This window comes from Haliaeetus leucocephalus, unplaced genomic scaffold (genome assembly GCF_000737465.1).
Source record: "Haliaeetus leucocephalus isolate CR32 unplaced genomic scaffold, Haliaeetus_leucocephalus-4.0 Scaffold1000, whole genome shotgun sequence".
In the NCBI taxonomy this organism is placed as follows: domain Eukaryota; kingdom Metazoa; phylum Chordata; class Aves; order Accipitriformes; family Accipitridae; genus Haliaeetus; species Haliaeetus leucocephalus.
This window is the reverse complement of record NW_010973436.1, coordinates 2,712,443-2,727,714: the sequence shown is the minus strand read 5'-3', so window position 1 is coordinate 2,727,714 and position 15,272 is coordinate 2,712,443. Positions and strand designations below refer to the sequence as shown.

The 15,272-nt window shown below is 50.2% G+C and overlaps 1 protein-coding gene across 1 annotated transcript; it reads right to left on the bottom strand.

Annotated features, from left to right (window-relative positions):
- Positions 1 to 919: 919 nt before the first annotated feature.
- On the bottom strand, positions 920 to 8,369 carry TCP11 (t-complex 11, testis-specific). Its single transcript, XM_010584792.1, has 10 exons — positions 7,635 to 8,369; positions 7,451 to 7,541; positions 7,163 to 7,298; positions 6,324 to 6,444; positions 5,369 to 5,589; positions 4,854 to 4,990; positions 3,946 to 4,166; positions 3,450 to 3,634; positions 2,763 to 2,926; positions 920 to 1,158 (listed from the first exon to the last, which is right to left on the bottom strand). The coding sequence occupies exons 1-10, from the start codon at positions 8,367 to 8,369 to the stop codon at positions 920 to 922; spliced, it is 2,250 nt and encodes a 749-aa protein (XP_010583094.1).
- Between the last annotated feature and the right edge of the window lie 6,903 nt (positions 8,370 to 15,272).

The following is a 15,272-nucleotide window of genomic DNA, read 5'->3' as shown; positions in this document are numbered from 1 at the left end:
AGTCATAACGACCGCAAATATTGAATATTATGATTTTGTGACAAACTAATTTATGCATAAAAACACAGCCACGTGTCTAAAGGTAGACCTACCTAAGCACGATGGTCTCCAACTGCTTTGTGTATGCTCTCCACATGATGGTGAGAAAAAGCTCATTTTTAGCCCCGTTAATGTAACTCTGCAAGGATTGTTCCATTGGGGACTGTCAGGACCCTAATTTACTCATGATTAACAGTAAAATCGCTTTTCTGCAGTACGGCAGCAACTGATTCATGTAACAACTGTAAGAGTTTGGGCAGCCACTGTATATAGTATTTACCCAGCAAAGATTTTTGGCTTTCCAAGAAGTAGGACGTTTTCATTATGTAAAATTAGAGCAAGAAATCCAGACACTTAAATACAGGTTAAAGATCAGGTTTTCATGTCAGGTAAAGTATGTCTGATGTAAAATACTAAATACACTGGGGATTGCTAAACTTATACCATATGTTCCATTTCTAATAATTCAGTAAGTCAGGTTTTCAAGCTAACATTGAAATATATTGAGCCGTTTTAATGATTTTAAATACCATGTGGCTTTATCAAATGCAAACAGCGTCCCTGGGCTGTGACTAACGTTTCAGCAAAGTAGGTTACAGGCCCATGGCAGAATTAACGCCTTGAATTAAAAAAAGCCTAAGCTGCACTGCAGTTTTATAAGCTCCACATCCCATTGCCTTCCCCACCAAATCATGGCAGTTTTTTTGGGAAAAAAAAGCCACTACCTTTTGTAGTTGAGAGGTTTATTCAGATACTGACATGCCAAGAGTCACTTCCCAGTAGCAATGCTGGCCTTGGTGGATTTGTCCGATTGATTTTTAGAAGCTGATGCATGATATGAGAAACTGTTCCACCCCTGCCTGGTATGTGGTGAAGATGATCAGAAAGAATCCATCCCTGTGTCCAAGTCTGGTTCTGCGTCTGGAAGAAGCACCTTCTTGAGAATTCCTGAGTAGTAAGGTGCAAACAGCTGCCTGTTGTGCTGGATCACGCTTCCAAACCTGTGCCCAACTTCCAACAGCTCTTCCTGAATGGTATCAAGGCCCTTTGGGAAATCTTTTTGAGAATTCAGTCCATCAGGGGAAATGAAAAGGCTGAGGAAGGAATGAATCCGCTGCTCAGTAGGGAGCAAAAGTATGAAAACAAAAAAAAAAATCAACAGTCAACCTTTGCACAGAAAGCTAGTTTTGAGACAAAGCCTTCCTCACGCAGTCAAGAGCAGATCGGAAGACAGCCGCGTCGTGGCAGGATGTTGTGGACAAGTGATGCTCTGGATGGATTCAGGGACACAGTGGATAACTAGTCCTCTTCCAAACACTACGCAGATGAAACAGTACCCAGCACAGGAACCGAGGTGAAACTGTGACACAAGGAGAGCACCCAAGTATCAGGTGTACTTGCCTTGTTCTCACTTTGTCCTGGGTAGCTGCTTCTAATGATGGCTATTGCTGAGGTATTGGGCTGAAGGACTTAAGAATGGTCAAATCTAACATTAGAGTGGAGCAGGTCAACAGTAAAGATTTTTTTCACCCACTCTTGAGAGTTTTTGTACTGCATTGAAGTGTCAAGCATCTTAGAAGCATAATGGAATACAGAACTTGAGAGCCCAGGATTTATCTTGCCTGCCACAGCAGCATTTTGAAATTGAAAGCATTCAGGAAGACTCTCTGAGGAACACAGAGCTGAGATTCAACTACCCGGCTGCTTCAGATGTTCTTGCACTTGAAGTGAGTATGTGGAAAATGTTGATAGTGGCCAAGAGTGCAGGCAAGACACAGGTTTGATTTTCTAGACACGGAGCAGGGGAAGGCTGTCTAGTTCTGCAGCTTCTAATGCTACACCATCAATGAGTCACTGCCATCACACACTGCCCAGCCTGTAGTTTATCGAGGTTCGGTTTAGGCTGTTAATTCAGCCTTCTGAATTGCATCAAAACAAAATAGCCTGTTCTGACATGGAAAGAATAAACCCAAATAAACAGTGTGGTGGAGTCTGCACAGGCTGGGAAGGATACTTAACTAGATGAAGCAGTGGGCAGGAAGAGCCTCACCTTATTTTCATAGCTGATACAAGCTAGTCTTCCATGTGGAAATAATCCTTCCTGTAGTGTACCCGCTGCCTGTGGCACTGCAATCTGATGCGGAGTTAGCGTTCAGAGTACTAATAAGAGGTCAAAACAACCAGCTCTTACCCAAACCATTTGAATAAATATTTTGATGGAGCAGCATTGTAGGGCAGCTGGTTAGCTGAATACCAAGCAATGCACTGCCTAGGGATAAATATTATTTAAAGCTCTAAGCATGGTGCTTTACTACAGCCAGTGATTAAGCTCTCACTCCACATCCTAGCCTGAAGATTGCAACACTACCTAGGAACAGACCTTGCACTTGGGCCTGGTCAGTTTTTAGCAAGGATGGGAGGCTTTAAGAGATTTTTCAAAGCAATTACTGTTTGCGAGTGTTTCACAGTTAAATAGGAAAATCAAGGCAGTTTTGAAACCTAGCTTCCTGACCCTCCTCTCCTGTGCAGACTAGGTGGAGCGGCCAGGCACTGAACTTGGCTCCCACCCTCAAGCAGTAGTTCTGCTCAGTGCAAGTTTGTTTTGCTAGTACCAATCCTAGACCTATCCTGCATCCTCCAGCATCACTAGCCTCAACCTAAGTTGTGGCCTACGAGTGCAAAGTGGCTTCAAGGTCCAGTTAGAGATAAGCTCAGAGACTCACTGATGATGTGCCGGACTGCATTGCCCTTGTCTGCAATGCTTTTTATCTGGCCTTTCAGGGAAGCACACTTGTCAGTGGTGAAAGCAGGGTAACCCAGCTGTGAGAGAGTCCTGCTGACTTCCTGGAGCACTTGGTCACCAACATCTTCTAAAGCTTCTTCACACCTAAATCATACAAAGGTACATGTGCTCTGGCCACGACTCGCATTGGTTGGGTGGTGGCATCTCCAAGAAGGGACACTGGTGGCCAAGGGATGGACAACTCGCATTGGTTTGGGAAGGGGTCTTGCAGGCACAGAGCAAGGAGGGAAGTCTCCCCATGTGCCCGTGGAGTGTCACCACAGCCAGCTAGCATAGGACAGGCAACATTAAGCCAGAGCTCTGTGAACTAAGCTTCCCTTCCTGGCTTTTTGGCAAGCAGTAGGCTGCCCTGCAGCTAACTCATGAAATAGTGATCAGCACTACTAAGTATCCCCTGTAATCAAGAAGGGACTATTGCTCTAGAGAGTTAACTCCCAGCTAAAAATGCTGGCCAGCTTCCCCCACTCCTTGCAGTAGACCTAGCTGCTATTTGGATCTCAGATCCTCTTCCACTCCTGGGAGAGATTCCTGCTGCTCATCCCACAACAAACCAGTGCCTGCATACTCACTCTTCTCCTTCTGGAAAAGAAAACTCAAAGTAACCCACCTGGTACAAGACAGCCCTTCCAAGAGGACCTTTGTTACCCGTTTCAGCCTAGCTACAATCCCAGGTGAGCCACATAAGGTGCTTCCACACATGCCACTGGTCACTAGCAGGACTGCAGCTATGATGGTAAGCTGATTCACCTGCGCTTGTACTTCCTGCAGTCGGGCCTGATCCATCAACAGTGTCTGTGAACAGAAACCAAAGCAGCCTGAGGGCATAGAAACGGCAGCTGTGACAGCTCAGCAGATCTCAAGCCATGGAGCAGGGCTGTAACATGCCCATGAAGCCGAGTGGAAGGCAGCTGCCTGGCAGCAGGGAGGTTTAGGTTTGTGAAAAATCCCAATTTGTTTCACATAGGGAAAAAACACATGCAGTGACTCATAGTGTACAGGGGACAGGGACTCTGGCCAGCTCTTTCTATAGAAGATGCAGAACCAGTACACTTGTTCATTTTGTATATCTTTATGAAAAAGCTGTGTCCAAGCACATCTCCTACCTCAGGGTATTCCTTTTGCCCAGGCTCCCAGCAGAGCAGATTCATGTATCCTCGATTTAGCACGGACCCAAGACTTGGCACAGTTGTGCTACTGCTGGCTGCCCCTGGCAAGTGTGTGGCAGCTGAGCCACTGACTGCGGGGTGGGGTGGCGGCTGCGAAGAGGATGCAGACACTTCTGCTGCTGCTTTGCACAGCCACTCTCTCGTGAGATCCAGGCTATCTGCAGTGGGGTAACAAAAATGGATGTTTCCAAGAACAGACTGGTCAGGCTAAGTCAGTAAGAAGCGGGTATGCTATACTGCAGGCTGAAGGGGATGTGCGTTTGGAAGGCGAAGGCATCGTGCTGGCTCCTGGAACGGTGAGGAATGGCTTAACACACAGTATTAACGTCCTGTTGCCAGGGCACAGGGTTAGGCTGCTGAGACTGGTATCCAGAGAATGTTACATTGTATAGGGGATTTCAGTCTCCAAGAAGCACCTTTAATGGAGTCTGATGAAGGAGAGAGGCAGCCAGAGAGAAATCCTCTACAGCCTAGCAAAAAAGAGATGTCTACATCAAATGCAGGCTTTCCTCTTTAAATATGCCTCCTAACAACATTTGGCTTGTTCGTCTGAGGACCTCAAAACACTTTAAACTCGTGAGAACTTACAGTTCATCATGAGAGAGCTATTAGCTCTGTCTTATGCATGCAAAAACTGAAGCACACTAACTTCTTTTCTGCAAGGTATGTCCGTGAAGAGCCTTGAGGAAGGGACCCAGGAGAAGTCCAGCTTTTAGAGGCATTTCTCTCATCTGTTACTGAGCACAGGATGAAAGCATCAGCTTTGGAATACTTGGGTTCCGTTTTAGTGTTTTAATAGCTCCTGTAGGAGTAGCAGTTCTCCTCTCCCTTCCCCACTGACTTACTAGGCAGCTTATCCAAGAGTTGCTCGAATTTCTTCCGTTCATACTGGACAGTGTGGTCTTGCAAGTGGGTGCGGAGGGTCTGGATGGTAAAATTTAGCATATCCATTTTCATCAGGCCCAACACCCGGAAAATCTCCCTGGGATGAGACACAGTGAACTGAAGGTTCAATGCTGCAGTAAATGCTGTATTTGGGGCCATTTTAAAATGCTGAGAAAGGGGAGTTCAGATCCTCTGATGTGATTCCATTTTCTCACAAAAGGTTCACTCTAATTGGAGTGGTCCCTAAAAATTACTAGATCCACCAGATTTACTTCACTAAAGACTCTTCTACCATCTAAATTGCAGCTGGGCAACAGGAATATGTCTACACTGAAAAACAATAAGTTGTAGCCCAGAACGCACAAAAGGGTCCTTGGGCCATAATCCAAGGCAGTTACCTCTTATCCCAGTGTTTTATTGTTGAAAGTTTTGCCTGCTGGTCTGTGTAGACGAAGGCAGAGTCAGCATCACCCACCTGAGAAGTTGAGTTGGGTCTGTGAGGCTTTGCAACCCTTGTACTTCCTCATCTCGAATGGGCGCGCACAGCCTTGCCATTGTGCCAAGGACATACGTGGTGAGACCGTGGATATCCAGAGCACCATGCTCAGCCTTCTGTCTAATCAGCTCCATGTCCAAGGCCTCTTCAATCTGGCTTCGCAGTTGGTTGTGCCATGGCAGCAGCAATGATAGCAGGGCCTGCCCAAAGAAGCAGCAGTCTCTTTTTGTTCCAGGAACTCGACAGTTCTCCAGAGTCGCTCAGCAGGAATCGAGGCTGGCCTTGTATTGAGGCTAAGCTAACTAGTCAGTACGCAAATTCTGGGGCACACAAGCGCTTTAAGGGAACGCTCAACTCTAATGACTCACTTCAGGATGTCTGGCTGCTGTTTCAAATCTTGCAAAACCTCCTTTGCTGTCATGCATGAAAGAAGGGAGTTATCTGTCTGGAGTCTAATGGGAACGCATAGACTGAAAAAGCAAACTATACACGGCTTCACGCCCTGCTAAGAACACACATCTTTTAGTGCTAAACCATGTTCTTATTCACTACATTGTACATTTACATAGTAGATACAGCTCCTCATATACCTAAAGCGATGTCTTTGTATAGAGAACTGCAGTTTTTGTTTGGCAGACCCTGCACCAGGAATGGCCTATGGCTATTACTATAACCAACAGTTCAAACAAAAGCTTTCCATCCTTTTGGTAGATTGTGTTTTAAAGATCCAGGACCAGAGAATGAGTTTTCTTCTCAGACAGGTTTTAGAAGGTGCAGTTGTGTAATTTGTGTCTCCCTATAAACTACAGGGAGCCTATTTTCTCCTCCCTCTTACGCATGTTCACATAGGAATATTGGATGTAAGGGGTGAGGTAATGATTCAGAGAAGACTCATTCTAAGGTAACTATCTTCTTTGGTTCAGGAACAACTCACCTCTTTTATCTCCTGCAGCAGCTGGATTGCCCAAGTGTAGTCTGGGGGACTAGCAGAGAGCTGTTCTTCCAGGTTGTCCCAGAAGGCTTTGTGCAAGGTCTCCTTCACTCTGTTTTCCAGGCTAAGACAGAAGAGAGGAAGGGAGGGGTTTTCTGTTAACATCAGACAAAACACAACCTCTTGGCTTTCACTGTGGTTCAGGTCTTTCGACATGTTATTCTGTTGGTCTTTATTCCCATCTGGCAGCAATGCACCTCACCTTTCTCCAGCTCATGGAAATCTCTCTCAACCTAAATTTCCTATTCTTCTAAAGTGGAACTCCTTCCTTTTAACCCTGTTCATAAAATGCAGCACTTACCCTGCCTTAACTGAGGGGTAAAAAGAACATAGCATTTTTCAAGGAAACTCTCCAAGCCCTCAGAGAAGATCAGCAGAATGTTTTTCTAGCTAGTGCTTGTTTTTTGCAAAGTCACTTAAACAGATCTTCAGCTAAAACATAGGCACCTCAGAGATCTCCACTGCAAAGTCTGCTTTGTTCATGCTGAAGTCACAGTTTACGCAGCTGAAGCCTCTAAATCTTTCAATATTAGGAGTCATATCTGACATTCATTGTATTTAAGAACTTCTTAGTAAATCATGGAGCAATGAATAAATAAAACAAGCTTCAACTTTTTTTTTATTTCAGGAGCTATCTTGTTTTCTTGTTACTTCTGCAGTCAGATGCAAACCCACCTCTTTTCCACATTCTCGCGTTTTCTGTAATGTGACAGAGAGAAGCCAAGTCTGAACACACACACATAGATATATATATATACACACACACACACCCACACACACACCCCCCTGTCTGGGAGAAGCTGGCCGCTTGCAGTTTGAAGTCACTGTTGAGCACAATTTCATGCACAATGGTCAGTTTGGAAATGTCATCGGTTATTTCCTGTAGCTTGTTCATGGAGAGAACTTGGGGAGGGATGGCTGTAGAAAAGCAGAATAAAAGTGAGTAAGGGAAGGAACGCTAACCACAGTCTTGTGAGAGAAGAGGGTTTAAAACATTACTGAACAACTTTTAAGTGACAAAGTGAAAACGCGCAGATTTCTTTATCGACAATACACCTCACTTTCTGTACGTGCAAAGGGACCCTCCTCCCTCTCAACGTCCCCCCCCGCCCAGCGGCGGCCGAAGCCCCGCGGGCCGGTCCCACGGAGCGCGGCTGACACCTAGTGACGAATTAAATATCCAAATCTTAACATTTAACTCCGTTTGAATATCGGCGGCAGGGCTGTGGGAGAAGCCCCGAGGCCCCCACGTACGATGGCCCCCGGCAGGTCACCGCTTCCCCGCTCTCCGAACCCCCCTCGCCCCGCCTTCTCCGTACCGGGTGACGGTCCGGAGGCCGGCAGCTTCTCGCCGCGGGACCCGCCGTCCTCCCGCGGGGGCTGATTGTCGCCGGACCGGGCCCGGGGCCGAGGACTGGGCATGGCGGTGCTCCCACGGGGCGGCCGGGCCCGGGCCGGCGTCTCTCCCCTCACAGAACCGCCGTTAGCCCCGCGGCGCGTGCCGGCCCCGGCCCGCCACACCTTCAAATGGGGCCGAGCCACGGCGCGGCGGGCTGGGGGGAAACCGAGCCCGCTGCCGTTGCTTCGGGGGCGTCCCGCAGCCACCCTTACGGCGGCTGCGCCTCGCCAGCGCCAGAGAGCCCCCGGCGTTCCTCGGGGCGCAGCGCAGAGCCGCCGCCACCCGGGCGCGGCCTCGTTGAAGGAGCCCGGCGGGTCGAGCACCCCTCCGCGCTGGCGCCGATGGGCCGCCCCGCAACGGGAACGGCCGCAACGCCGGGGTCCTGTGTCCCCCTCCCTCGCGAATGGAACGCGCCCGGTGCCGTGCCGAGGCGGCGCGGCGGGGCTCTCCCATCGGAGGCGAGGGGGGACGGCGGGTGCGAGGAGAGAGGCGGCGGCCGGGCGAGGCGTCGCTGTGAGGCGTTTCCAGGCGCGGCCGGGGGCGTCGAGGCCGGTCGCCTTTCCCTCTGAGGGAAGGGGCTTGCCTGCCATCCCGGGATCCGCCGCTTGGGCGTCTCAGGAAGCCTGGCCTTCCCTACCTGTCCCCTGCCCTTGTAATGCGTTTTACAGGGGGGAGCTGCGAAGGATTTGGGAGACCGTGGTATGCCGAGCGAGGAGGCCGGAGCCGAACAACGGGCGGTCGCTGTACCCGGCTGCCCTTGTTGCCTGGGGAATGGCAGAAGCTCCTCTGTGTCCCGCTGTCCGCGGATCGTTTTCGTACCTGAAGCCTGCGAGGGGCTGTGGCTCAGTGCGTCAACTGCTGGGGTGTTAAACTCAGACCTGTCAGAGGGAATGAAGTGAAAAAGACGACTCTGCAGAGCTGGAGAGGCTCCAGAGAGTGCTGCTGGGTTTGCAGCAGCCACAGCATCCTTCCTCCTCACTTTATTCATGTGGTTTTGTCCATTTTTCTTTCTGGTGGGCCCAGAAAGCAATGGCTGACTCCAACCACCTACTCATTTGCTATAACCTCCCCTTGACTTCGCTGGGATCAAGATTAAACCTTCTGTGGGGCAAAACACCCAGCCTGGGATGAAGTGCCTTATGCGCCAATAAACAATTTGCCTTTCTTCTCCCTCCCAGCATTTATTTCCCTTCTTAATTTATTTCCCAAGCATCCAATAACACCCACCAGCTGACACCTGTGCAGCCAGGGGCTGGAGCTGGGAGGTTATGGAGCACCATGGGGCAGGGGATGGGATGTCTCAGGGTCTCGCCATCCCCCCAGCTCCACACGGGTGGTGATGGGTGCTCAGCCCCACATGTGCAAGGGACAGGCATGAAAGCCAGCCCCTTCAGGAGCTGGGGCCTTGATCTGCCCCTCATAAAACAGTCCTGGCACAGCTCTGTCCTCTAAAGTCTGTGAAATGCTTAAGATGTCTGGGTGTTGTGGCTGGAGAAATGCAGAGGATGAAAGGCGCAGGGCTGGCATGCCATGTGGGGACAGACAACGCCTTTACCACCCCTAATTAGTTACAGTTTCACAGCTGGGCTCTCTTCGCCTGCTGCCCTTGCAAAGGAAAATATCTCAGGTGGGTTTAAAGGTGGCTGGAGCTGCCACCATTGCCCTGGGTTTGCAGCAAGCTAGGGGTGAAATTAATGCAGCCCAGCTGATGAATTGTAACCGGTTTAGCTGTCACAAATGATTGCATGCTGGGGTGGTAGCCATAGCCTGAAACCATGTCTGTCCTGTCTGCAGCACAAGGTGGTGTTGGAGTGATCTCCTTAAACTGTTGGTGATTTCCTCAAGCCCCCGGGGAGCTGTAAAAATCATCCCATCAAACAACAATAAGGGAAAACTGCTTGGCTTGGGCGGCGCTGCAGCTACATCAGACGGCGACTGGCCCTTGACTTGGGGGGAGACGCCATAGAGAAATGAGCTGGGAAAACCATCTGCCCCGAAGCGCAGACAGCTCTTTCCTCTCACTTGAAGCACCCCAAGGCCCATCCGGCACATGGGGTTTGCCAGGTCACCCGGACCCCGGGGGAATTCACCTCCTCCCAAATAGAGGGCTGTGCAGGCAGGTGAACACAGTTTTTGGTTGGTTGGGTTTTTTTTAGTTTAACTTTTTGCAAGAGAGAACACACACCTCAGTGCAGCAGGCCGACCGTGGGGAGAAGCAGGGCTGTCTGCTCACCACGTGCAAGCTGACAATTACTGTGTGAAACTTTCCAAAAATAGGATGTGCGATGCCTCGAAGAGGCAACTGGAGCAGCTCTTGGTGGCTCCCACATGGAAAACTCAACACCAGGAGAAGGTGATGGGGCTCCGTGCATGCGATGCAAAGGTCACGTTTGAACTTGCAGGAGCATCCACGCGGTGGTTTCATCCCAAAGAGCTCCTGCACCCACGAATAGGGGCACAAAGAGGCTTTGCGGGGGTGGTTGCTCTGCTCAAAGCTGCAGAAAGGGTGCCTTTTGGGCAGAAAAGCAACTGGTCATGAGAAATAAAACCAGTAAAGCTCATCATGGGACTAGTCTGGCCCAAATCCTGTTCAGAAGTTCCACTGGTGCTCCCCATTCAGCTTTGTGCAATGCCAGACCCAGCTTCTGCCCTTTTCTGGTCCTTAGCTTCATGTGATGAAGCTGAGGGTGGGGAAATAGCATTTATAGAGAATAAAACAGCACAGCACTTGAGGTGACTTCAATTTGCTCTTGTCACTTTCTGTTTCAGAGCAGGGCCCACCGCTCCCAGCCTATAAATCCTGATCCCAGAGGAGGCAATTGTATGTATTTAAATATATATGCATTGCCCTGCATTCATTTCCTTTCCCAAGTGACTGGTGACATGAAGAATTGTAATAGCAGAATGTATTTTTAATGCATTTCCTGCAGGTTTCTGCAAGGGAATCCAATTCCTGGGTGGCTATAACTTGCAGAAGACCTCAGGAGCAGTAGTAATAGGCAGGGTGGGTTTTTTTAATCTACTGTTTTAATGAGCTCCATCCATCTCTCTGATTAGATTAATCTCATTTATTTTAGCCAAGCCATCTAGCTGAAATCCCAACTGAGGAAATTGGGATTTTGAGTCTTTCAGGGTGAGTGCTTGAGTGTCAGGCAGCAAACTCCATAGGGACATTTCCAATTTGCCCTTTTATCACCTCGGAAATTTGTAACCCTGATGATCACATTGGAAAGGGACCATCCGAGCTGCGAACCTGTTTGCATCACCGACAGCATCAATGATGTGCCATGGCGAGCCCACGCGTCTCTCCTCTGCCCTGTTTCAAGCAACTCCCCTAAGAAAGCAAAGCCAGCCCAGCAGGAAGGGCTCAGCTTTCCAAAAAAGCTCCTATTTTCCCAGCAGGAGAAGAGAGAACTCCATGGCTGGAGCATCTTCACCAGTGGAACGGCTGTGCTTTTGCAAACCCACCTGCACGACCCTGCCAGGCACAGCAAGGCAGCAGCGGGTGGGAAGGGCCTGCTTGTTCAAACAGAAATACCTTCGGTGGCAGCCGCAGCCGATGGAAGGGGAAATGGATTTTTTGTTTAAAAGATGGCGTTGTTTTTTCAGGCCTGACGAATGTGAAAGTCCCCATTTAAAGGAGTCGAACCGGCAGTGAAATTGGTCACTGTTTGCACACCCACGCGCCGACGGAGGCAGCCGAAAGCAAACTTCCTGGTGTATCCTGATCCAAATCACCTGGGAGAAAAGCTTAGCAAGCACAGTGCACCGAGCTGTGAGCAGCCGCCCAGCCACGGAAGGCTTTCTTTGCAAAAAAGCAAACCCTGTCCCAACAGGAGAGGCAAAGCCCAGTTGGTGTTACAGCCCCCCACTTCCAAAAAATGAGGGAATTTGGAGCCTACAAGGTACAGCTTTGGCTTCTGTTAGAAATTCTCCTTCTAGGAGGAAGGTAATCAGGGCGGAGGGCAGAAAGTGTTAGCAGGTGTTTTGGGAGGGTGTGGAGGGGAGAGCTGGGGAAGCCAGGAGTTTTCCTCTGCCCCATCAGCCAGGAAAGCTATTTTTGCAGGAGCGCCTGGGGCACCAGACAAGGTCAGGATTGTTTCTGTGCTGGATGCTGGTGCAAATATGTGGGCAGGCAGCTGGATGCTGAGGAGCTCACAGCTTCCCTGCAGGCAAATGAAGTGTTGTTGTCCGTCTTGTCCAGGTGAGAGGATGTCTTGGTGTTAGGTCTGCTGTAGCCCCTGATTTTGGTTCGGGAGTCCTTTGGAGAGGCAAGTGTCTGCTGTGGTGATGGCTCTGGTGTGGGTGTGCAAGGTGTGTATATGCCTGTAACACACCACATGCTTCACCAGCAAATACAGCATCTATTAATTCCCTCCTCCTAAGCTGGTGTGTGACCTTTTCCATGAGACATCCCATATGCATGAGCTGGCTGTTGCCACCTCAGTCACGGCACACGTGTCCGAGCTGTGGCGACTGGCCACTTCGAGCAAACCCTCACCCATCCTGCCCAGCCTCCTGCGGCCAGAACCCAATCTTGGGGCATTTCAGACTGATCTCATCATCCGCGTACTTAGGGGATGGGTTGGTGCTGGGTAAACTGAGTCTTGCAGGGGTTTGGCTCGTGGTCACGTAGGCAGCCTGGACGGAGCCCAGCCGTCGTGGCCAGCAGACGTGCATGGAGCTGGAGCATGGAGATGCTCCTCATGCTGTCTTGCCCCGTTGGACACCCCCAGACCCAGAATCAGTTTTGGGCTCCATGTGCAAATAGCTGGTATGCTGCCGGTGCTGCTGGCTCTGGGTAATCTTCGTATTTGCTGACTTTACTTAATTATCACTCGGTGGAGAGCTCAGCTCTAGCGAAGCTGCTGTATGCAGAGGCCCAAACCACACACAGCGCTTGGGGAGGGATTTTGATCAAAAAAAAAAAAAGTTCAAAGGTGTTTTTGGCTTAATGCGGTTTATCTAAATTGCTTTATGTTCGTTAATCTGGATTAACACAAATGCTTTTGGAACGGCTGGCTGGGGAAGGGTTTGCTCAGCTATTCCAACAAGGACAGACTTTTCCAAAAGTGAAAAGTTTGAGCTGGAAAAAAAAAAGCGCCAGGTCCTGTCTGGCGTTGAGTACGTGCGAGCCCTGCAAACAGAGCAAGGCTGTTTTTATCCCTGCTGCCCAAGTCCAAGGGGTCCCTTCGAGGGTCATCCTCAACACCCGTGTACCCTAATGACTGATCAGCTTCCCCTGCTGCCAGTGGAGGATTAATCCCCCTCGTTCTCTCTGGGACGATGTGAACCCCTTTTTCAGCTGGCGTGCCAAAGCAGTTGGCACGATTAGCTAGTGAACTTCAAGGTAAATTGGAGGTCAAGCTCAGATTTGAAGGTGGTGGTGGGTGCAAGCGTGACCCAGGGAGCCATGTGATGTGGGCGACATCCTGGAAAAGCAGGTGATCTCCCTGTCCTCTCCTTTCCCTGGGCCTGGGATTAGGAGAGATTTTACAGCTGGGTGGCCGGCTTCATGTTAAGATTCAGTTTGCAATGGCTCAGCCCCCCAGCCCCTTTTCAGGAAGGACCTTTTAGGTCGTTTATGGCCATTTTGCATGTCAGCAGGGCGGTTCACGCCTGCCAGGGACCTGTCCCTGGAAGGGATCACCCCTTTGCATCCGTAAGGACCTCCCACCTTGAACAGGCAGAGAAACACCCAGTGTGGAAACTGGGACTCATGGAAGAGGATCGCAAAGCCCAGCACTTTGGAGAGGGTTGTCTCATGCTTGTGCATTCACCTGGGATCTGGGTGTACTGTCTTACCCTGCAAAAGGCTTCTCGTGCAGCCTCAGGCAGGTCCTTGCACCTTGGAGCTTGGTTCCTCCCATGCAATGGGGAGAGCAACCCTATCCACCAGCTGCCTGTGATCAAGGATGCTCAGGTGCCATGGGGAGGGGGCCAGAGACCCACTGGGGACCAACAGATCAGCTCCATGAAGGACCCGACTCCAGCTCTCGCCAGCTACAAGCGGCAGCAGGCAAGTGAAGCGCTCCTGCCGAGCTGAAATGGAAGTTGTAAGCAGGACCTGGGCGCTGCCCAAAAAACAGGGGACTCCCTCCTCCCCCTGCCCCAGTGCAAACAGCAGATTAACAATTTATTTGACGTGTTGCGGCTGGTTAGCTTCTTCGCCCGCTCCCCTGATCAGAGGGAATAAATGTTGCAGTGTGCAATAATGTTCATTTCAGGTGAGGGTAAATATAGAAAGGAAAACCTGCTGAGAGCAAGCCATTTATTTCTGCGTTTGGAAGCCTCTGCTCATAAACAGTCAGTCATACCCATTTGGAAAATCCCAGCGTGGTTTTCTTGGCCATCCTAGAAGAACGTTTACTTTCCTGTAGGTTAAGAAGTTCGTTTTAAATTAAAAAAAATAATAATGGCATCTCACTTCCAGCTGCCCTCGGGTGTTTAGGGCTTGTTGACACACTAAGGCCGCTCTGTTCTCGTGCGAAACTGGTCTGGTGCAGGATCACGGAGGAGATCCTGCAGGGCATTCCTGGCTGGCGGTGCTGGGGGAACCTTGTTCTTTGGGTTCCCCTTGTTCCCCTGCTTGTGCTGTGCTTGGGATTTTGTCAAACCTTTTAGCCATGTGCGAGGTTAAAAAACCCAGCTTTTGGGGGTGCCGGTGGGCGAGGATGCAGGGAGGCGCTTGGGGGCATCTCGAGAGCCCTGTGGCTCGGGACCCGTGCTCAGGAGACTGGGGCAGAGGGATGAACCCGCCGCACTGAGCTCACGCTGGACCAGAAAACCTCTGAGGGTTTTCGGGAGAGTGTGCCAAAGACAACAGGACGGTGTGGACTGCAGGAGCATCCATCAAACAAGCCAACAGCCAGGCTAAGCCCATGCACTGCTGCTGCAGCATAGGAGAGATGCCCCAAAACAGTGTCGTAGGAGGGGGCTGAGGCAGGTGGGGGACCCCCATCTCGGCCAGGCTCTGTGTCCCTCCTCTATCCCAAAAGTGGCACCGAGGAACTGTGAGGGAGAGAGTGAAGCGGCCAGCTTCAATTGAATGGCTGCCCTGGGTTGGCTCTCCATGGCTGGCACCGGCCGAGCAAGAGCCAGCTCCCACCTCTGAAGTTTTCTGCAGTCAATAAGGGTCTCTCCGTGTTTTCCGACAGGCTTTGGATTTGGCTCGGGTTTGCCTTGGTTTCCGAAGGCAAGAGGCAGTTAAGTCTCTTGGAAGAATGAATTAATTAGCAAATGCCTTTGGTCAGGTCAGTGCCCTTGAGTAGTGTGCTTCATGCTTTAAAGCAATGCCTCTGCACCCAGGTAAGCCGCTCTGAAAGGCTTATATTACTCTTAGTATTTTAAGAGCTATACATACATCATCCCCGAGGAACCCTTTTTGAAAAAAAAAAAAAAAGTGAAAAAAGCCTCCCCCAAAACGCGGTGTTGACTCTAATGGTGGCATTTGTGTAAGCAACAAAATATTGACGCAGTTGGCTGGGGTCTGG

Excerpts from the sequence above, each read along its gene's own strand:
- TCP11 (XM_010584792.1), bottom strand. The coding sequence starts at position 8,369 with ATGGCAGGCAAGCCCCTTCCCTCAGAGGGAAAGGCGACCGGCCTCGAC. Across the intron at positions 7,542-7,634 it reads GTGACCTGCCGGGGGCCATC|GTGTCAGCCGCGCTCCGTGG; the intron begins GTACGTGGGGGC and ends ATTCGTCACTAG. Across the intron at positions 6,445-7,162 it reads AGCTTCTCCCAGACAGGGGG|CCTGGAAAACAGAGTGAAGG; the intron begins GTGTGTGTGTGG and ends CTTCTGTCTTAG.